This window comes from Scheffersomyces amazonensis, assembly GCF_036850825.1.
Source record: "Scheffersomyces amazonensis strain UFMG-HMD-26.3 chromosome Unknown RJT21scaffold_1, whole genome shotgun sequence".
In the NCBI taxonomy this organism is placed as follows: Eukaryota; Fungi; Ascomycota; class Pichiomycetes; order Serinales; family Debaryomycetaceae; genus Scheffersomyces; species Scheffersomyces amazonensis.
Window position 1 is genome coordinate 1,271,208 of NW_027042741.1, and position 15,387 is coordinate 1,286,594.

Below are 15,387 nucleotides of genomic sequence, written 5' to 3' on the forward strand. Positions count from 1 at the left end.
AATATTAATATTAATATGCCATTTCCGAAAATTACTAAGGACTCTGTATCGGGTGATAAGGATTATATCGCCCCTAAGGCTTACCCTATAGGACCATTTACTAAATATAGTAATAATCCAATTTTACGTCCTGATCCAACTGTAGAATTTGAAAGTGCTTATTTATATAATGCTACAGCAATTGTAGTTGATGATACAGTATTTTTATTATATCGAGCTCAAAATCCTGCAAAATTATCTTCAGTTGGTTTAGCATGGTCAAAAGATGGTTATAATTTTACAAAATATCGTAAACCAATTATTAGTGCAACAGAACCTTGGGAAAGAGGTGGTGGTATAGAAGATCCAAGAATTGTTCGAGATCCTAAAACAAAATTATTTATTGTAACTTATACCGCATATGATTTATTTAGAGCAAGATTATGTGTTGCAACTTCTGAAGATTTATTTCATTGGACAAAATATCCTTCATTTATTCCTGGTTATTGGAATGATATTGCTCATGATGCAAATGGTAAACATCTTATAAGAAGTGAATGGCTGAAATCAGGAGCAGTATTTAATGAAAAGAATAAAGATGGAAAATATTATATGATTTGGGGTGATAGTGCTTTGCATCTTGCCGAACTGGATGATTTAGTTCATTGGAGATTAACTAATGATAGTTATTATGGTAATATTTTTGCAACCGGAATATTTAATGCTGAAAATAAATTAATTGAATCAGGTCCTGCTCCAATTAAATTAGATAATGGTAAGAATCAATGGATTTTAATTTATAATGCAGCCACAATTGGAGGCCATGATCTTCCAAAAGATACTTATACTATAAGTCAAATGTTAATTGATTATGATCATATTAGAGATGGGCCCTTAGCAAGATTAGAAAGACCCATATTAAAACCTGAACAAAAGAATGAAGTCGAGGGACAGGTTAATAAAGTTGTCTTTTGTGAAGGTATAGTTCAATTTAAGGGACAATGGTTCTTATACTATGGACAAGGAGATTCAGAATTAGGAGTTGCAACTGCTTCAGTTGAATAGATTATAAAAAGTAAAAAAAAGTTAATATTAATGATAAACCGTTTTGTTGTTACTACTTGTTTATGCAAATATTTGTATTATGTTTGTTGTTTGTTGTTTGTTGTTTGTTGTTTGTTGTTTGTTGTTTGTTGTTTGTTGTTTGTTTGTTATATACTACCCATGTTATGATTAAGTTTTATAAAATGAATATATATTATATTAAGCTATTTCTTTCTAACCCGTTGTAATTTTTTGCGTTCCGTAATTTCCCTTATCAATAAAGCTAACGCTTCATCTATGTTATCATTAGTGTTGTCAATTCCTACAAATCCACATTTCCAAAACTCAGCAACTTTTTCTCCATTCTCGATTAATTTGGGTGATGCAAATGGACTAGCAATATGAGTACAAATTAACCAAATTGGGGGAGGACTATCAGGATCTGATGGATCTGTAGGATTATCAACCATCTTAGTATCTCCTCTAATTTCTCGTTTAAATGTTTGTCCATCTATGAGATTTTGTTCACTCCAAAGACTTTTCATTGCTTCTTTAAATGAAAAAATATCATGTTCTTTACCTTGATTCCATCTTCGTTTAAAATTATAATATTCTTTCCAAGCTTCATCTAATGCACCTTTCATAATAGATAATAAATGAAATGTTTTATCACCTGGAAGTTCTTCTAAATCTGGTAATTCACTTGTTTCATGACTTATAATACTTTTACTACTCCCGGTAGTAACTGTACTTATATTTGAAGTAAAACTAGTTATTTCTTCATATGATGGAGGTTCTTGTGATGGAACAGCACTATATACAAAGAAATATCCATCAATATTCCCATTTAATTCACTGGCTCCACTAGCTACAAGTAATGGATTTGTAGAGACTGGTTTTCTTGGTTCATTAGCCAAATTATGTAATATACCTTTATCTAATTTAACATATAATGAAGCCTCTAAAAACGGTACTGCTAAATTAGGATCAAATGATTGAGTATCAATTAATTCAACTAATATTGGAGTTATATGAGGAGGAGTATATTCTGAATTTGATAATTCTACTTCTGTATTATATGAAATATAGTAATTATTTTTCGATTTGACAACCAATTTAACTGATTCAGATTGTAAGGTATTTGTATGTATATGTGAATGAGTATTATTATGACTAATAGGGATAATCTTCTTAAATGAATCATTTAATACTGGACTTAATTGAATATTATTATTTTGCTTAATTGAATTTAACACCAATTCCGGAACATTTTCATCTAAAATTGAATTGGCTAAATCTGAATTGGGACTGAATTGAAATAATATAGGTTGAACCAGATGAGTTGGATAATAAGTATCACTAAAGTTCCCTAATGATAATTTTGATATTATTGATGTTTTCCCACTCTTCGGTCCTCCGAGTACAGCAATCCTAACTGGACTATCTTCATTAATTGGTTTCTTCAGGCTTTGGGCAGTAAAGGCATTTGATTTCCGCTTGAGAATAGAAGACATTCCTTTCTCTCTCTATTATCTCCTGCAATTTATAATCCCAAAAATTTATCTGATCTTATTGACCGGTCTTTATATAGTATACGGCTGAACTTTTCTATATTGTTCTTATTATTATTATTAAATATTTTTTTTTCTCACTTTAAAGAAATTATGTGGGACTGCACACAGACCACCGGTAATGCCGATGGTATTATCCTGTTTCGGAGATGCCGTTACATAGTCACGAATATAGTACGGACAAGTACTATTTCATTAATAATATATAGATTATTATTATATATCGGAAGTCCGAGTCAAACAGTAATGTAGTAGTAGTAGTAGTAGTAGTAGTGGTAGTGGTAGTGGTAGTAGTAGTGGTAGTAGTAGCAGTATTATGTTAGTAATTCATTAATAAAGTAATGACACTGTTGTTGGATGTAGGCACTCCGGACTTTTTGAAAGAATAAGTCATATTTAACAACATACTAAGAAAATGACAACTCAACAGATTATTATGATGAACTTTAATTGGTATATATCCTTTTTCAAAAGAATTCTATGTGAAAGCTCATGTGTTATTCGGTTGCAAACTGTAAGTTCCCTTATCAAAAGTGTCTTGACTCCCAAAGTCGTGTACGCCACAACCCGCTGATTCTTCAAATAAGTCATAGGCATTACAAACCTTTATCTATAATTACATTTAATTAACTAACTTAAACAACAAATGAAGGTATGGCGTCACATGTAGATTCCTTAGGAAGATACGGAAATGGGCATCCACCTACAAATACCTTAATTGGAGGTAAAGGAATTAACGAACCATCAAATTCTATAATTCTAAGTAAGAAGTCTGGGGTATCAACTAAACATAATGAGGAAAGTAAACTAAATTCAAAATTATCAGATAAAAGTAGAATAGAAGAAGTGAAAATGTATCATAATCAAGATCAAATAATATCTGAACAACATCAAATAGCTCAAGTTTATATTAATGATATATTTTCAATTATTAATCAATTAAATAATGATAATAATGGACTTCATCCGATAAAGAGTATACAGTTAATAGGTAAATTAATTCTGAATATTAATCAATATCGAGAAATGCCACATATATCGGCTAAAACCATTGTTTCCTTAACTCTTCAATTAAATAAATTACGATGTTTACATATAATGATGAAGATACGAGCACTTCTGAGATCATTAACTCATTTAAAATCCCATATCGATAAAGTAAATGACAATATTAAGAAAACTAAATTAATCAAGAATGAATTACATGACAAGTTAAAATCATCAGAAGAAATCCTTCGCTTAAGATTTGCTGAAGAATTTTCTTTAGTAAATGAAAGTATTAATGAATATAAATCTAAAAGAATACCAGATGTGAATCGACAAATCAAGAAATTTCAATCTCTGAATTTTCTAATATTAAGGGAAGCATTATTTAATTGTGATGGATCTTCACCAACTTCAATTATGGGCTCCAAAATATTACGAATAGATGATTTATTAAATCATAATATATTAAGTGTTAATCAATTTTTTGAAAATCTAATAATTTTGCAGAATCATTTATCAGTGATTTTTGAAGTAGACTTACCTTATTCAAAAGAATTAAATGAATTACTTCCAAATTCAAAATTTTATCAATCTATAAAAGTTAAGGAAAATGAAATACGTGGAACTCTGGAAGGAGAAGATGGAGGTGATGATGATATACTGGAAGGTGAAGAAGAAAATGTTCGAATTATTAAACAAGAAGAAGAAAAATTAGTACAGGCCAATGAAAAAGTTGTTAAATTAACAAGTCATATACATTTACCTTTATCATCAAAATCAATAAATGCTCAAAGACGAGCTCTGATGCAAGTATCACCAAGTATTGAACGCGATTCTACATCACCTACACCAATGACTCCTCAACCCAGTGAATCTTCAAAATCATCAACATCTAAAAAGCCAAATAATATACAAACTTCATCTAAGAAGAAAAAAATTATAATACCTCATAGAATTTTAAGTAAACCATTTGGATATCTTGATATGAAAGATTTTCTGAGATTTTTATCATTAGTACTGAAGATTATATTGAATTTCCAAGCCTTCTTTGTTCTCATTAATATTAATTGTTGGTCAATAATTAAAAGCTGTGATTTTCCTGAAATAATTAAACTTGTATATAATTTACATGATGATAAATATTTGGAATCATTAACAAAAGATGAATCTTTTCAAGACAATAAAGAACCTAATTATGGGTTAGAACTTAAAGAGATATTTGCACTTGTATATACTGTATTTATGAAAGGTGCTACTAAGAATGCTAAACAATTATCTAAATTTCAACTTCTACCATTAAGTCAATTAGCTCTGCAACATGAAAATCTTGATGATTGGGATGTTGTAAGTAAGATATTAGCTCTGCAAATATAATTTAATTAATAGACATAGAGATATTATATGACCTACAAAATTAAATATTTAATAATATGATAATGCATTAACGTTAATAACATAAATGAAGCCAACCAGATATCAAAATCAAAAAGAAGAATTTTTTTTTACCGAAATTATAAAATAATTATGCATTCGGTAAACTTAGAGTTAGTAAAAAATAGCCTAAATTTAAGTTTTCAGATCTTACAGATGTATATAAAAATGACTAAATAAACTCTGATGATCTGTCAGTAATTCCATAGACATCCCAGACAGGTGTAGGAAAACTGACTTGGTTAGTAAATATCTATCAATCACAGGATGTGGTGCACCATATAGGGGAACAGAAATATTAACAATAGATTCAACGCTTCCTCTCATCTACGACAGTGGAACAGAAGCAACTATCATAAATAACCCAAATTTACTAACTAAATTTAAACCCTACGAATCTCTTCTCATACGAATAATAAAAATAAAATAAAAAAAGACCCATCTCTTTCCCTGCCTAAGCGCACCGGGTAATTTTTTCACCCTGATTAAAATTAAACACCGGTTGGCGGTGGTAGTAGTGGTAGTGGTAGTGGTGGTGGGCGTGCGCACCTCAATGGAATTGAATCTAATAGCGAAAAAAAGTGGATTGAGCATGAGCATCTTATCGGTGGACGAGATATGTCATAGTAATTTAAGAATTATCAATTTATAAATTTATTATCAATTGAGTAACTTAAGTCTTAATAAGTTTAGTATACCATTAATAATTATAATTAGAATTATATTAATATTAATATTTCATTATGGTTCTCTCCGATAAAGAATTGTTTGAATTAAACAAAAAGGCAGTTACTGAAGGATTTAAAATTAAACCAAGAATTAATTATAATACAGTAGGAGGAGTTAATGGACCATTAGTTATTTTAGATAATGTTAAATTTCCTCGTTATAATGAAATTGTTAATTTAACTTTACCAGATGGTTCAATTAGACAAGGTCAAGTTTTAGAAGTTAGAGGTACTAAAGCAATTGTTCAAGTTTTTGAAGGAACTTCAGGAATTGATGTTAAAAAGACAAGAGTTGAATTTACTGGTGAAAATTTAAAAATTCCAGTATCTGAAGATATGTTAGGAAGAATCTTTGATGGTTCTGGTAGACCAATTGATAAAGGTCCAAAAATTTTTGCTGAAGATTATTTAGATATTAATGGTTCACCAATTAATCCTTATGCTCGTATTTATCCTGAAGAAATGATTTCAACTGGGATTTCTGCTATTGATACTATGAATTCAATTGCAAGAGGTCAAAAAATTCCAATTTTTTCAGCTTCTGGTTTACCTCATAATGAAATTGCTGCTCAAATTTGTAGACAAGCAGGTTTAGTTAGACCAACAAAAGATGTTCATGATGGTCATGAAGAAAATTTCTCTATTGTTTTTGCTGCTATGGGGGTTAATTTAGAAACTTCAAGATTCTTTAAACAAGATTTCGAAGAAAATGGTTCATTAGAAAGAACTACTTTATTCTTAAATTTAGCTAATGATCCAACCATTGAAAGAATTATTACTCCTCGTTTAGCTTTAACAACAGCAGAATATTTAGCTTATCAAACTGAAAGACATGTTTTAACTATTTTAACTGATATGTCATCTTATGCTGATGCTTTAAGAGAAGTTTCAGCTGCAAGAGAAGAAGTTCCAGGTAGAAGAGGTTATCCAGGTTATATGTATACTGATTTATCAACTATTTATGAAAGAGCTGGTAGAGTTGAAGGTAGAAATGGTTCAATTACTCAAATTCCAATTTTAACTATGCCAAATGATGATATTACTCATCCAATTCCTGATTTAACTGGTTATATTACTGAAGGACAAATTTCTATTGATAGACAATTACATAATAGAGGTATTTATCCACCAATTAATGTTTTACCATCATTATCTCGTTTAATGAAATCAGCTATTGGTGAAGGTATGACTAGAAAAGATCATGGTGATGTTTCAAATCAATTATATGCAAAATATGCTATTGGTAGAGATGCAGCTGCTATGAAAGCTGTTGTTGGTGAAGAAGCTTTATCAACTGAAGATAAATTATCATTAGAATTCTTGGAAAAATTCGAAAAGAATTTTATCTCTCAAGGTGCTTATGAAAATAGATCTATTTTTGAATCATTAGATCAAGCTTGGTCATTATTAAGAATTTATCCAAAGGAATTATTAAATAGAATAAGTCCAAAGATTTTGGCTGAATTTTATGAAAGAGAAAGAGAACAAGAAGATGATGATGATGAAGAAGAAGATAAGAAGGACTTGATTGAAGCTTAAGTCTCATAATTATTATAATAATTATTGCAATATAATAATTATAATTCATTTTGATCATCTATTTATGCATAAGACTTTCTTTTCCTATTTACTTATTGTTAGCCTTTCCTTTCTAAACTTTCATTTCATCGAACAAGTGATAAATTAAGCTGGTGATTAAACATCTGCTTTACTTAACTATTAACTCTTATTGTTTTATCAAAAGTCACTATAAATGACTTCTCATCTGCTAGCCATTTTTTTTATTACTATTTTTACATTTAATATATAAAAATTTTCCATTTATGTTTATCTGTATTACAGGAATAATTATATACAAATACAAATATCTATCTAATTTACAAAGTTTGAAATTAAATGCTAGTATTAACCTTGTTGTTTCTTAAGATTACCAATATAATTAATGGCAGAACCAGCCTTAAAGAATTCAATTTGATCCTTTGACATGGTATGTTTAGTTAAGATTTCAAAACTAGTTCCATCCTTTTTAGTGACATTAACCCGTAATGATCCACCATTATTACCATCTTTTTTAATTAAATCTTGTAAATCAATAGTTGTAATTAAATCACCTGATGAAATTTTATCATAATCTTCTTCATTAGCAAATGTTAAAGGTAACATACCTTGTTTCTTTAAATTAGTTTCATGAATTCTTGCAAATGATTTAACTAATATTATTGAACCTCCAAGAAATCTTGGTGATAAAGCTGCATGTTCTCTAGCAGATCCTTCACCATAATTATGTTCAGCTATAACTATCCATGGTCTACTTTCTTCTTTCCATTTAATCATTAATTCAGGAATACTATATTGATCACCATTTAAATCATAAGCTTTATTAACTTCACCAGTTTCTTGATTTATAGCTCCAATTAATGTATTATATGAAATATTTTCTAAATGACCTTTATATTTTAACCAGGCTCCAGCTGCTGAAATATGATCAGTTGTACATTTACCTTCAACTTTTAATAAAACATTAGTAGATAATTCGTCACCTGACCATGGTTCAAATGGATCTAATAATTGTAACCTATCAGATTCTGGTGATACATTAACTTCAACTTGAGGTTTTGGTTGAGGATTTGGTTCAGGATAAAATTCTTCTCTACCTTTAATAAATCCTTCATTTGGTAATTCATCACCTTGAGGTGGTTGAAATTTAAATTCTTGTCCATTTTCTAATTTAATAGAATCAGTTATTGGATTATAATTAGAATCACCAGAATAAATCATAGCAGTAACAATATCAGGAGATGTTAAGAAATTCATAGTATTTCTATTACCATCATTTCTAGCTCTAAAGTTTCTATTAAATGAGGTGAAAATAGAATTAGTTTCACTTGAAGTCTTTGGAATATCAGTTCTATCCCATTGTCCAATACATGGACCACATGCATTGGCTAAAACTATAGCTCCATTCTTTTCAAAAGTATTAATTAATCCATCTCTTTCAATAGTAGCTCTAATTTGTTCTGAACCTGGTGTAACAAAAAATGGAATTTTTGGTTTTAAGCCAACAGCTTCAGCTTGTTTAATAATAGAAACTGCACGAGACATATCTTGATAAGAAGAATTAGTACAAGAACCAATTAAACCAGCGGAAATCTTTTCTGGCCAACCTTCTTGTTGAGTCTTTTCACTAAATTTAGAAATTGGAGTTGATAAATCAGGAGTAAATGGTCCATTAACATGAGGTTCTAAATCTGAAAGATTAATTTCAATGACTTTATCATATTCAGCACCTTTATCAGCGGCAAGGAAATTTGTATCTTTATGAACTTGATCTACAATATTTGCAATTGGTCCTCTACCAGTTTCAATTAAATATCTTCTATGAGCATCTTGATATGGGAAAGTTGAAGTTGTAGCACCAATTTCAGCTCCCATATTACAAATAGTAGCCATACCAGTACAAGATAAAGTTTCAACACCTTCTCCAAAATATTCAACAATATATCCAGTACCACCTCTAACAGTTAATACTCCAGCTAATTTGGTTATAACATCTTTTGGAGATGACCATCCAGATAATTTACCAGTTAATTTAACTCCCAAAACTTTTGGAGCCTTTAATTCCCATGGAGTACCAGTTAAAGCATCTACAGCATCAGCACCACCTACACCAATAGCAATAGCACCTAAACCACCAGCATTTGGAGTATGAGAATCAGTACCTAACATCATTAATCCAGGTACAGAAAAATTTTCTAATACAATTTGATGAATAATACCTGAACCTGGACCCCAAAATTGTATACCATATTTTTCACCACAACTTTGTAAGAAATCAAATACTTCTTTATTAGTTGCAATTGATTTAACTAAATCATCTTCAGCTCCATCTTTACCAACAATTAAATGATCACAATGAATTGAAGCTGGAACAGCAGTTGAGGACATACCACAAGTCATAAATTGTAAAAGTGCCATTTGAGCAGATGCATCTTGCATAGCAACTCTATCAGGATTTAATTTTAAATATTGTAAACCTCTAATATTAGCTATATTACCTTGACTTGAAGCAAAACTTTCTTCAGGATTAACTAAATGAGAATATAAAATCTTTTCAGCTAAAGTTAATGGTTGATTATTAACAATTTTTTTAACAGTTGATAAATTATTAAGTAATTTTTCATAAGGTGGAGTTCTAGATTGATAATCTTGAGGTGCAACATAATTAGCTTGAGTAGCTAATGATCTAGCACGTAAAACTCCAACACTTAGCCTATTAATTGACTTTCTAGTACTTAACATGCTATCTAATATCGACTTTAAATTATAAAATCAAATCACTTTGAAAACAAATCAGTAATTTTGAAAAATTTTTCAAATATTTCAATTTTTCAATTAGCCTAATCTGGAGATAGGTCCCAGAGATTTTTCAATTATAAACATCCTTACCGCCAGCCAATAAATTTCCCCATAGATTTGATGACTCAACTTATCGCACATTGCCGTGTTTTCTGTGTGTGTCATAATTTTTAATTTTACTTATCGGCACGTGAGTTTTAGATTGCGAGAGTGCGATACACAGTTGCAAAATTTATTTGATTAGTTACTACTAATAATAAGTTATCACAGCATATATAAAAGATATATCAATTATAGAGGACAAAAAGAAATCAATCTAACTCATACTATCATTTAATTGGCATATCTTGATCTGGCTCTTAATTGTGGACCTTGTAAGCAGAAATAAACTGGGATCAGAATCATACCAAAGGCAATAAATCCAAGAATAGATGAACCCCATCCCACTGGGAATCTTTCAGATCCTAAATTTAAGAAGAATGGTCTACCAAATAATGGAAACATGCCAGCAATTACTGATCTAAATAGAGCATTACTTGCATATACTGAGGCCAAAAATCGATAAAATGAAGCACCTAAATAATTGAATAATGTTTGAAAAATGATAAATGCACCAGCAGAAAACAATATACCACCAATAATTGGTGGAAACCAATTAATATCTGGAGATGCAGTCCAACCAAATATGAAAATTCCAATTGGCATTAAAATTGCTCCAAAGATAGCCATTGGCATGAACACTTCCGGAGTGATGGCTTGACCGTTAAGCATCTTCTTGGTGAATATATGATATATATAAGGAATGTAGATTGCACATCCTATTCCAATACCGACCATAAGACCAGTATAAGTGACTCCCATTTGAACTAAAGTAAAGTGATGAGTATCAAGAAACACAATTGGAAAAGCTTCAAACCAAAGGTACATAACTGAATATACTAAAGCAATGTAAATATTGATTGCCAAAACAACCGGTTCAAGAATCGTAATTTCAAATGGTCTATATAACAAATCAATAGCCAATTCTTTAACAGTAAGTTTGGAGTTTTCAATATGACCCTCACTAACAATATTTTTATTACCTGTGATTCTTCTCAATCGGTTTGCCTTTCTGTATAATAATGCTTTACCATACGTTTCAGGTAACGTCCATCCTAATATTAAGAAACAAGTACCACTGATGATAGCCATGAACCAAAATGGCCATCTCCATGATTCGTATCCGTCGTGCCCCCCTCTCACCACCAATACTGATCCAATCAATGGACCAAATGATGGACCCATAACAGCTCCAACTGCCCAAGAAGCAATTCCTACAGGCATGTACGGCATGGTAATAACATCACCCACAGTAGCTCCACCTGTAGCTAATGCAGGAGAAGCAAAAAAACCAGCAATAAGTCTAAGAACACTTAAGCCCGCAAGGCTGGTAGTCAAAGCTGTTGGAATTTGAAGAATAAAGAATATGAATAACGTGATTATATATACTGGAGTTCTACCAATTGCAGCATTTTCTGTCATTGGGGATAAAAACATTGGGCCAATCCCATAACCGATGACAAACATAGTCAATGGTAAGGTAGCTTTAGTTTGATCAATGTCGAACTTTTCCATGATTTGATTGACACCAGGAGTATAAATGGCAGCACCCATATATACTGATACAGTCAAGAAAGCAACTTCTGCTAGAAGAAAGACTTTGCGATGTACTGGCCAATTATAAGGATTTTCAGGGTCATCGTCGCCGTCCCATCCTACAACAATTTGGTCATTTATGGTATCTTTGACATCAGCAATTGATGAAATTGAACTTTGTATTTCAGCCTCAACATCGACAGCTTCCTTCTGGTTTTCTGTGATTTTGCCTTCATCGATTTCCTTGACTTCTTGGTATCCAGGTAAATATTTTTCTGGTATAACATAATCCTTTTGGTCTTCCTTGTGAACAAATAGTCTATGGTTTGACACGTAATTGAAGAACGTACCCCAAAATGAATCTTTGAAAAATTGATGCATTATGATCTATTATAGGTTTAATAATTTAAGTAACTAATTATAAAGTAATCTAAATATAGAATAGAAAGTAGCATTACATTAGAGTAATACATATTGGGTGAATTCAGCCATATTTATATTAAATTATTAAGTTCAAAATTGTTAGACCTAAAAGTAATAATTAGAAAGTTCTTCAAAAAAAAGTAACTTAATAATATCTCCGTATCCTCACTACCACCGCAAATTGATTTATTACATTCGATGTCCATTTGCCTTCAATTCGCAAAGGGCATTACTCAGATATTATCTAACAAAGATGTTGCGAAATCAGCTACGGCGTACGTACAGGTACGGACATAGCCGCAGCTTTAGCTCGGTGATTATTATACGTAGCAGATTATCTCGGTGGTTTTTGACGGTGACTCTCCACTTTGGGTAAGACCGAAGCTATTTAAGTAATCCCGAATTGTAGTAGAAATATTAAGCCGCTGAAATTATTTAATAATATCACATATCCAACCATACCATAGCCGATATGCGGTAGTAGAATTAAACATTCGGTCTTAATTTTTTCGTAAAGCATGACTTTTTCGATAAAGAAAGATTTATCTAAGTTTTTCCGTATTGGACTCATGATACGAAGAAGGATTCATAAGTTCTTTGGACGAGATTCATCCGCTAGTTCGTAATTGCGGCTTTTCCTTACAATTCTTTTTTCTGATTACAATACCAACAATAGATGATTTGCTTATACGCGTTCACAATGCCGTATCTTGCGAATAATTTATCCTGGAAGTGCTATAGAAGTATTGGGGACACAGGAGCTGTACTTTACCTTTCTAGAAAATTGCCATATTAGTCATTTCTATTGCTTAAGGTACATACTGATTCGCCACCCCTCATCCACTTCTTCCGAAAGAAACTTTTAGTTGATCATTAGCTTTCTAATAAAAGCATCAAAAACGTTTTAACCACAAGAATGCCTACTAATAAGACTCCTTTTCGTCACAACCAAGAAGGTTAAATACATAATGTCGTTGTTTGCATAATTCCTACCTCAATAACAATCGAATTATAAACTCTCTAATTCAAAAAGTGCTACATTGAATACTGCAAGTATATTGTTTTGAATTAGACCTAATCAATTTAGTCCATATTACTAATTTTGGAAACTAATAATATAATAGTTTGGTTCTTAATATAAATCAAGATTTATAAAAGAGAGGTCATTTTTATTATGTAATGAGACTTTTGTTCTCGTACCTTATCAGCCGTATAGTGCGACTATGAAATTTTGCAGCCATAAGGCAGAAGTCTTGATACAATATACATTGATAGTTATCATTCTTAATCTTATATTAATTTAAATATTGGTCTTAATGGGTTAGTGTCTTTCCAAAATGTAAATCTATTTAAATATTTGTGTGTGGTTAACTCCAAAAAAGAAAATGGTAAAGGGAGAACTGGTTTCTGATATGATCATATCAGCTTTATAAGTGGTCTAACTAGCATATCTAGATCTGGCTCTCAACTTGGGACCATTAAAATAAAAATAGACAGGAATCAGGGCCATTGCAAGAGATATGAACCCCAAAACTGAAGAACCCCAACCTACAGGGAATTTCTTTGATCCTAAATTTTCGTATAACGGCTTTCCAAATAAGGGAAATACTCCACCAATGACAGATCTGAAAAGAGTATTGCTTGCAAATACTGAAGCTAAGTAACTATAGAACGATGATCCCATGTAATTCAACAAAGTTTGAAAAATTATAAAAGATCCTGCCGCACATATAGCAGCTCCAACAAGTGGAGGGAACCAGTGAATGTCTGGGGACGAAGTCCAACCAAAAATAAAAATACCGATAGGCATTAAAAGTGAACCAAAAATAGCCATTGGAATAAAAATTTCAGGAGTGATACTATCACCGCGAAGAACACGTTTTGTGAAATGTTGATACATATATGGGACATATACAACAGCTCCAGAAACTACTCCAACTATAATGCTACTATAACTGAGACCTAATTCGACTAAACTGAAACTATGAACTTCTTGAAATACTATTGGAAAAGCCTCAAACCAAAGATACATAATTGAATAAACCAAAGTTGTGAAAATATTGATAGATAACACCACTGGTTCAAGCAATGTAATTTCCAAAGGTCTGTAAAATGATTTAACAACTAATTCCCTTCTGGTTCTATTTGAATTTTCAATATGACCCTCACTAACAATATTTTTATTACCTGTGATTCTTCTCAATCGGTTTGCCTTTCTGTATAATAATGCTTTACCATACGTTTCAGGTAACGTCCATCCTAATATTAAGAAACAAGTACCACTGATGATAGCCATGAACCAAAATGGCCATCTCCATGATTCATATCCGTCGTGCCCACCTCTAACAACCAATGCCGCTCCAATCAATGGACCAAAAGCTGGACCCATAAAGGCAGTGGTTGCCCAGGCTGCAATACCAGTTGGCAAATAAGGCAATGTGATAACATCCCCAACTGTAGCTCCACCGGTTGCTAATGCAGGAGAGGAAAAGAATCCGGCAAGAAATCGAAGTACACATAACTCAGCAAAATTTGTGGATAGAGAAGTTGGAATCTGAAGAATGAAAAAGATGAATAAAGTAATAATGTAAGTAGAAGTCCTACCTATAGCTGCATTCTCTGTAATTGGAGACAAAAAGATAGGCCCAACACCGTACCCTACTACAAACATAGTTAATGGTATTGTTGCCTGGGTTTGATTAATATTAAATTTTTCGATAAGTTGATCAACACCAGGAGTATAGATAGCTGCACCCATATAAACTGCCACTGTTAAGAAACCTACTTCAGCAGCAAGCAATACTTTTCTAGTAATTATAGGGATTTTCTGGATCATTTTCACCGTCCCAATCAACAATAATCAGTTTGCTATCAGATTCTTTGTCATTGTTGACTGGTTCATTTGAACTCTCCATGATTTGTTCCTCGTCCGCTAGACTTTTAACTCTAATAACATCATTAATTTCAGATTCTTCAACTATTGGATCTCTAATTATCAAGTACTTTTTAGGAATTGCATATCCGGTTTCTTCTTCTTTATGTATGAAGAGTTTATGACCAGATAAGTAATTTAAAACTGTTCCCCAAAATGAATTTCTCAAGAATGGATCTTGCATACTTGCAAAGTTTGAAGAGGTATGTTTTCAAGAAGAACATTTGAAGTAGAGAATAAGTTAGGATTCATCGAGCCATTGTTATACTCTGCGAAGTATTGGTATAAACACCGAAATAAA

At 31.5% G+C, this 15,387-nt stretch overlaps 7 protein-coding genes across 7 annotated transcripts; 3 read left to right on the forward strand and 4 right to left on the reverse strand. All coding sequences in view use genetic code 12, as the record gives it.

The window, feature by feature from the left end:
- Positions 1-15: 15 nt before the first annotated feature.
- On the forward strand, positions 16-1,044 carry RJT21DRAFT_111334 (uncharacterized protein; the record flags this gene model as incomplete). The annotated part of the gene is made up of 1 exon (XM_064879983.1): positions 16-1,044. One exon carries the CDS (start codon positions 16-18, stop codon positions 1,042-1,044), a length of 1,029 nt encoding a protein of 342 aa, XP_064740930.1.
- A 203-nt stretch (positions 1,045-1,247) lies between these two features.
- Positions 1,248-2,537, reverse strand: RJT21DRAFT_111335 (uncharacterized protein; the record flags this gene model as incomplete). The annotated part of the gene is made up of 1 exon (XM_064879984.1): positions 1,248-2,537. One exon carries the CDS (start codon positions 2,535-2,537, stop codon positions 1,248-1,250), a length of 1,290 nt encoding a protein of 429 aa, XP_064740931.1.
- A 663-nt stretch (positions 2,538-3,200) lies between these two features.
- RJT21DRAFT_11069 (uncharacterized protein) lies at positions 3,201-5,059 on the forward strand. Its single transcript, XM_064879923.1, has one exon. The coding sequence runs from the start codon at positions 3,249-3,251 to the stop codon at positions 4,953-4,955; it is 1,707 nt and encodes a 568-aa protein (XP_064740932.1). The 5' UTR covers positions 3,201-3,248; the 3' UTR covers positions 4,956-5,059.
- Positions 5,060-5,511: 452 nt separating this feature from the next.
- On the forward strand, positions 5,512-7,552 carry VMA2 (H(+)-transporting V1 sector ATPase subunit B). Its single transcript, XM_064880622.1, has one exon. The coding sequence runs from the start codon at positions 5,756-5,758 to the stop codon at positions 7,277-7,279; it is 1,524 nt and encodes a 507-aa protein (XP_064740933.1). The 5' UTR covers positions 5,512-5,755; the 3' UTR covers positions 7,280-7,552.
- ACO2 (aconitate hydratase) lies at positions 7,553-10,094 on the reverse strand. The gene has a single exon (XM_064880623.1). It carries the CDS (start codon positions 10,037-10,039, stop codon positions 7,646-7,648), a length of 2,394 nt encoding a protein of 797 aa, XP_064740934.1. The 5' UTR covers positions 10,040-10,094; the 3' UTR covers positions 7,553-7,645.
- A 231-nt stretch (positions 10,095-10,325) lies between these two features.
- RJT21DRAFT_90874 (MFS transporter) lies at positions 10,326-12,112 on the reverse strand (the record flags this gene model as incomplete). Its single annotated transcript, XM_064885650.1, has 2 exons — positions 10,326-11,938; positions 11,981-12,112. The coding sequence occupies 2 exons, from the start codon at positions 12,110-12,112 to the stop codon at positions 10,430-10,432; spliced, it is 1,641 nt and encodes a 546-aa protein (XP_064740935.1). The 3' UTR covers positions 10,326-10,429.
- Positions 12,113-13,592: 1,480 nt separating this feature from the next.
- RJT21DRAFT_129206 (MFS transporter) lies at positions 13,593-15,270 on the reverse strand (the record flags this gene model as incomplete). The annotated part of the gene is made up of 2 exons (XM_064882949.1): positions 13,593-14,935; positions 14,997-15,270. The coding sequence occupies 2 exons, from the start codon at positions 15,268-15,270 to the stop codon at positions 13,593-13,595; spliced, it is 1,617 nt and encodes a 538-aa protein (XP_064740936.1).
- Between the last annotated feature and the right edge of the window lie 117 nt (positions 15,271-15,387).